The sequence below is a fragment of the Eufriesea mexicana genome, unplaced genomic scaffold (genome assembly GCF_001483705.2).
Source record: "Eufriesea mexicana isolate 0111107269 unplaced genomic scaffold, ASM148370v2 scaffold1767, whole genome shotgun sequence".
Taxonomy (NCBI): domain Eukaryota; kingdom Metazoa; phylum Arthropoda; class Insecta; order Hymenoptera; family Apidae; genus Eufriesea; species Eufriesea mexicana.
The window spans coordinates 177,716-184,802 of record NW_016909873.1 but is presented as its reverse complement, the minus strand read 5'-3'; the positions used below and the strand labels follow the sequence as shown (position 1 = coordinate 184,802).

The following is a 7,087-nucleotide window of genomic DNA, read 5'->3' as shown; positions in this document are numbered from 1 at the left end:
TCGACGGACATAGCGAAACTCGTGAAAAGACTCTACGGATCCACCGATTACGTCGATTGGCGAGAATTCCTCGTCCACGCGATGGACCTGCCGACTCCGAGCTACCGGCAGATACTGATCGCGAGGGATCGTTTTCGAATTCAGGATCCCGAGTTGAACGAAGTCGTGACCCTGTCGCGGTACCGTCGAACGTCGTTGTGGTTCCTCGAGTGTATAGAGAATTGCGACAACGCTCGACGGCTTCTCCTCGACGAGTTTCAAAGAGATCGAGAGGAGCTGTACGACGAGGAGCATTATCGGGTGGACACGGAGATAACCGCGTCGGTGCCCGAGAACCGACCCTCCACCGCCTTCAACGCGACGCCGTGTTGCACGAGTACGCAGGAAATACTCAGGCGGATATTGGCCAAAGAGTTGCTGTGTCGAATGTTCATGGTCGATCGATACTCGGTCAACTATACCGCGCTGTTGTTGGCTTTCTGCAAGGACGAGAATCCGCGGGACGGATTCGGGAAAGCTCTCGCGCTCGCCATAGGTAACCGCGTGTGTACCGACGCTGAAGAGGGCGAGAGATACGTCGAGGAACTCTTGGAACGGAAGAAACTCGCTCGACCGTCCTTCCAAACTCTCGATCGCGAGGCTCTCGAGGTACGAATCGTTTCCCGCGTTCCTAGTTTAGTTAGTCGGTTAATCGTTAACCAAAGACGATGCGTTTCAGGTGACAAGTATGGTCGTCGATCGGCTGATGCACCGAGTAGCGAGGAAGATCGATCGACGTGGGGATCGCGAGACGAAAGACGCGAGAGCGTTTAAGAGTTTCGACCAGCCGATGGCTTCGGAGAGCGTGGCGAAGGTGGAATCGCTGAGCGGTTGCGAGATCCAGGACGAGCAGCCGTCGATGGAGTGCACTGCCGAACGTTACGCGACCGATCCCGAAACGGTCGTCTATTGGATCTCTCGCGACATTTGCCTCGTAAGACACCACTATCGGGTGGTGTAGGAACTTTGTTCTCTTCTCGCTTCTAATCGTTCGATCTTTCGCCGTTTCAGACCGTGCTGGCCGCGGCATTGTCGTGGGACACGTTCAGCGAAGGCAGGGGTTGCGAGACTCTCGTCGAGAGTTTGTCCTCGGTGTACCGAGAATTATGGGACCCGAATCTGAACGCGGAGCAGGACGTGGTACTGGCGCATCGCCTGCTGAATCACGACTTCGTGACACGGCTGTTGAACAGAGTCAGCAAGTTTACCGTGAAGAACCTAGACGGCATAGTCGTGGAGATTTTACGGGCGAGGGAAAAGGAGCAAGATCTGGCTGATACGTTTCCGTGAAAGAAAAAAGGAACAGCGAGTGAACGAAACGCGCGAGATTTAGGAGGACAAGCTTTAACGGGATTTATTGTTTCGATACATCACGAGCAGTAACTTGTGAAAAATTCTAATCTTCGAAATTTGAATTGCGAAAACGTCGCGTATCGCGTACACGAGGACCGCGTCGCATGTTTTTCGCGCCAAATCCGTTTCGCCGTATCGCTCGAGACGAGACTCGGCCAGCTTTTCGTAGTAATATCGGCGAAACGGTCCTCGTGTGCGTGTTCATCCGCGAATATCTCGGCACCTTAATACCTTAATGTCATAATACCTCGGTACAAGCGACGGATTACAATAATCGTACGTACATTACACACCGCGTTTGTAAATCGATTACTCTCGCATAAATACTTATGTTCTGCTTACGCTACTGCCTTCGTTTCAATCGTCGTACCTTTTACCTTTTACGGAATGCGCGCAAATCAAATACGGATCGAACGTTTAAACAATAAACTTCATATTTCTCCAGAAGACTACGAAAATATCGATTTTCTTACGACATCTCGTAAAAGCGGCCGCTCTAGACGCGCGTGCACGTAACGTTACAACGGAGATTTGTTTCGAAGGAACAACGATCGAAACAAAAATGAAAATAGTAATAGATAGCAGCAGCAGCGGCAGCACCAGCTGTAGTAATTATAGCGATAGTAGCAGTAGTAGTAGTAGCAGTAGTAGTAGTAGAATAGAGTAGTAGTTGCCATCGATCGTGCTCTGCTTCAGAAGGAGATCAACGACGCGTTCACCGACAGGAGCAAAGTTATCGAGAATATCCGAGACGTTTACCTGTTCAAAGGCGTCATGGAGAACGTCGATTACGCGAAGAACCTCGTGGAAGCGTTGTTCGCTGCGAGCGTGGAACAGATCGAACGGGAACAGATGGCGATTTCCAAGGGCAAAGACTTGGCCACCGATTCCAACGAGTCGATCGTTGCGAAACTGGCGTCGAGAGGACAAGATCTGGTGTTGGAGTGGCGATACGCGATCACCTACGAGATCGAGCGGATTCGTCTGAAGCTCGAGTCCATAGCGAACGTGGCACGGTTGGACATTGCTTTCCTGCTGGAAACGTTGCAGGGAGCCTTTCACGGCATTTACGATTCCATCGTAGACAGGTTGATCTCGTTTTGTCGTTTAATCCATCGAGAATCTTTCGTTCCTTAACCGTATCGACGAACGCGTAGGTATTGGCAAGAGATGAAGAGCGTGAACGAAATGGCGAACGTTTTCTGCTTGGCGATCGAAGAGGGTAGAAGACTGGAGAACGAGATCCTGCTGGACGGTGACCGGTTCGTGATTCGATCGAACGTGTACGTGGTGACGAGAGAGACGGGAGAGCCGACGCGCCACAAGGAAACTCCGTCGCCCCTGCGATTCCGAATATCCAACCTCGTCCATTTGATGGAGATATTCAAACGCGTGGCGCCCTACGGAACGATGGCCGAACGCACCTTCGTTTACATCCTGCAGGACTTGACGAGTCACGGCCAGGACGAGGGAGAACCGATGTTACTGCCGTGTTCGTGGTACCAGCTTAAGTCGACGGACATAGCGAAACTCGTGAAAAGACTCTACGGATCCACCGATTACGTCGATTGGCGAGAATTCCTCGTCCACGCGATGGACCTGCCGACTCCGAGCTACCGGCAGATACTGATCGCGAGGGATCGTTTTCGAATTCAGGATCCCGAGTTGAACGAAGTCGTGACCCTGTCGCGGTACCGTCGAACGTCGTTGTGGTTCCTCGAGTGTATAGAGAATTGCGACAACGCTCGACGGCTTCTCCTCGACGAGTTTCAAAGAGATCGAGAGGAGCTGTACGACGAGGAGCATTATCGGGTGGACACGGAGATAACCGCGTCGGTGCCCGAGAACCGACCCTCCACCGCCTTCAACGCGACGCCGTGTTGCACGAGTACGCAGGAAATACTCAGGCGGATATTGGCCAAAGAGTTGCTGTGTCGAATGTTCATGGTCGATCGATACTCGGTCAACTATACCGCGCTGTTGTTGGCTTTCTGCAAGGACGAGAATCCGCGGGACGGATTCGGGAAAGCTCTCGCGCTCGCCATAGGTAACCGCGTGTGTACCGACGCTGAAGAGGGCGAGAGATACGTCGAGGAACTCTTGGAACGGAAGAAACTCGCTCGACCGTCCTTCCAAACTCTCGATCGCGAGGCTCTCGAGGTACGAATCGTTTCCCGCGTTCCTAGTTTAGTTAGTCGGTTAATCGTTAACCAAAGACGATGCGTTTCAGGTGACAAGTATGGTCGTCGATCGGCTGATGCACCGAGTAGCGAGGAAGATCGATCGACGTGGGGATCGCGAGACGAAAGACGCGAGAGCGTTTAAGAGTTTCGACCAGCCGATGGCTTCGGAGAGCGTGGCGAAGGTGGAATCGCTGAGCGGTTGCGAGATCCAGGACGAGCAGCCGTCGATGGAGTGCACTGCCGAACGTTACGCGACCGATCCCGAAACGGTCGTCTATTGGATCTCTCGCGACATTTGCCTCGTAAGACACCACTATCGGGTGGTGTAGGAACTTTGTTCTCTTCTCGCTTCTAATCGTTCGATCTTTCGCCGTTTCAGACCGTGCTGGCCGCGGCATTGTCGTGGGACACGTTCAGCGAAGGCAGGGGTTGCGAGACTCTCGTCGAGAGTTTGTCCTCGGTGTACCGAGAATTATGGGACTAATAATAATAATAATAATAATAATAATAATAATAATAGTAATAATAATAATAAAAATTATGTTGGTTTGTAACGAGTCGATTAAATTCACAGACGTTTCCGCACGTCTCGGAACCTTTCGCTTACTTATCTAAATCGCTTAGCGTATCATCGATTATTCGATAATGGGAATATCCGGTACAGTATCTTTATACATAGTAAAGCGAAATCGCTTCGACTCGCGTAGTTCGCGTGTATCGTTTTCCTTTAAATTTTATCTTCGCGTTTAACGTTAACGAGCTTGTTCGAAATCGTAATAACACGGTAGAGGGAAGAACGTTGGACACCCGATAACCATGGAAAAAGGGCAACATCGATTTCTTCTCGGATGACGCGGTTTGAAATTCGATCGGTAAGAACAACGATTAAAGGAGCGCATACTGCGTGTACAGAGGAGCGTGTGTGCGTATCTTCGTGTTCGATTGCGAAACCTGTTCTCTCCCGGTATCCAACGTTTCGCACACCGCGTAGAAACGCGAACGGCGCACGGTGCAAGGCGCACTGCGCGCGGAACGCGTGCCTATCGGCGTAATTCTACCGTGCTCGTCCTCCTATTCGGTTTCGCGAGATTTCTGTCGCCGTAAGGAAGGTGCATTAGTCACAGCCCGTACTCTCACCCTTAAACGATTCGAGCGCGTCGAATCCGTACGATGGAACGTGGTGCAGCGCGACGCGACGCAACGCCACACCGCGCTATCCAATCGCGTATATTTTACGTTACACGTGATATGTCTGTGTGTGTGTGTGTCTCGATTCCACCGAAACCTTCGTTCTTCTCCTTATTTTCGTTATCCCGATCTCCGACGCGTCCGATGGATCGTCGCGCGCTCGATTTCGAAAACGCTGCCGCGAAACTCGATCGATCGATGGATCGATCGAGCGTCACGCGCGCGTTCCAAAGTTCGAGCGCGCGCGCAAACCGCTTCGGACGCGGTCGTATCGAGCGAGTGTATGCGTGTATCGCGTACGAACGCATAAACGCGTTTCGAGGAAACGCGTAGAAAATGCTAACGACGAGTGCTCTCGAATACGCGGGGTTCCGACATTAGTTCACGTTACACGCTTAAGTACCGTTTCCGTTGCCCGTCCGTCTACACGATTACGCAAGCCCCTACTACGGAAATAAACCTTTCGCGACACGATTAACCAGCGTAACGTAATAATTAATCCTCGTACGCTCGTACGAATCTTACAAAAATAAGCTTCCTCTGGATCGCGTTCGAAACCGTTGCTCGCCCCTGATTTCTTTTTACCTTTGCGCGACTAAGGCACGTACACACGCGTATATATGCACACATATGTATATACCTGGTCGATCGAGACGATGCGAGAAATCTTTGAATCGATCGTTTACGCGAATAGACGACCGATGATGGTGCGACGGTCGTTTAAAGTCGCCTACGCGCACGGGACAGCGATTATACCGGACAGATTGGATCTTTGGTTGAAATGGCAAAATCTGTCTCGTGACGTACGAATCGCGAGGCGAACGAAACGTTGGCGTCTTTTATGATTTACGCGACGGGATATCGACGTGGGGATCGCGAGACGAAAGACGCGAGAGCGTTTAAGAGTTTCGACCAGCCGATGGCTTCGGAGAGCGTGGCGAAGGTGGAATCGCTGAGCGGTTGCGAGATCCAGGACGAGCAGCCGTCGATGGAGTGCACTGCCGAACGTTACGCGACCGATCCCGAAACGGTCGTCTATTGGATCTCTCGCGACATTTGCCTCGTAAGACACCACTATCGGGTGGTGTAGGAACTTTGTTCTCTTCTCGCTTCTAATCGTTCGATCTTTCGCCGTTTCAGACCGTGCTGGCCGCGGCATTGTCGTGGGACACGTTCAGCGAAGGCAGGGGTTGCGAGACTCTCGTCGAGAGTTTGTCCTCGGTGTACCGAGAATTATGGGACCCGAATCTGAACGCGGAGCAGGACGTGGTACTGGCGCATCGCCTGCTGAATCACGACTTCGTGACACGGCTGTTGAACAGAGTCAGCAAGTTTACCGTGAAGAACCTAGACGGCATAGTCGTGGAGATTTTACGGGCGAGGGAAAAGGAGCAAGATCTGGCTGATACGTTTCCGTGAAAGAAAAAAGGAACAGCGAGTGAACGAAACGCGCGAGATTTAGGAGGACAAGCTTTAACGGGATTTATTGTTTCGATACATCACGAGCAGTAACTTGTGAAAAATTCTAATCTTCGAAATTTGAATTGCGAAAACGTCGCGTATCGCGTACACGAGGACCGCGTCGCATGTTTTTCGCGCCAAATCCGTTTCGCCGTATCGCTCGAGACGAGACTCGGCCAGCTTTTCGTAGTAATATCGGCGAAACGGTCCTCGTGTGCGTGTTCATCCGCGAATATCTCGGCACCTTAATACCTTAATGTCATAATACCTCGGTACAAGCGACGGATTACAATAATCGTACGTACATTACACACCGCGTTTGTAAATCGATTACTCTCGCATAAATACTTATGTTCTGCTTACGCTACTGCCTTCGTTTCAATCGTCGTACCTTTTACCTTTTACGGAATGCGCGCAAATCAAATACGGATCGAACGTTTAAACAATAAACTTCATATTTCTCCAGAAGACTACGAAAATATCGATTTTCTTACGACATCTCGTAAAAGCGGCCGCTCTAGACGCGCGTGCACGTAACGTTACAACGGAGATTTGTTTCGAAGGAACAACGATCGAAACAAAAATGAAAATAGTAATAGATAGCAGCAGCAGCGGCAGCACCAGCTGTAGTAATTATAGCGATAGTAGCAGTAGTAGTAGTAGCAGTAGTAGTAGTAGAATAGAGTAGTAGTAGCAGCAGTAGTGGTGGTGGTAGTAGTAGTAGTAATAGTAGAAATAGTAGTAGTGGTAGTAGCAGCAATAGTAATAGTAGTAATAGTATTTGTAGTACGATAATAATAAGAATAATGGTATTAACGATAAAAATAACGACAGTAATAATTATAGTAATAATAATAATAATA

The 7,087-nt window shown here is 50.3% G+C and overlaps 1 protein-coding gene across 1 annotated transcript; it reads left to right on the top strand.

Moving 5' to 3' along the window:
- The first annotated feature begins 2,985 nt into the window (after positions 1-2,985).
- On the top strand, positions 2,986-6,802 carry LOC108548697 (hypothetical protein). Its single transcript, XM_017901774.1, has 3 exons — positions 2,986-3,552; positions 3,623-3,877; positions 5,904-6,802. The coding sequence occupies exons 1-3, from the start codon at positions 2,986-2,988 to the stop codon at positions 6,180-6,182; spliced, it is 1,101 nt and encodes a 366-aa protein (XP_017757263.1). The 3' UTR covers positions 6,183-6,802.
- The last annotated feature ends 285 nt before the right edge of the window (positions 6,803-7,087 follow it).

Coding starts and splice junctions, on each gene's coding strand:
- LOC108548697 (XM_017901774.1), top strand. CDS start 2,986: ATGGACCTGCCGACTCCGAGCTACCGGCAGATACTGATCGCGAGGGAT. Junction 3,553..3,622: donor TCGATCGCGAGGCTCTCGAG/GTACGAATCGTT, acceptor GATGCGTTTCAG/GTGACAAGTATGGTCGTCGA. Junction 3,878..5,903: donor TCTCTCGCGACATTTGCCTC/GTAAGACACCAC, acceptor TCGCCGTTTCAG/ACCGTGCTGGCCGCGGCATT.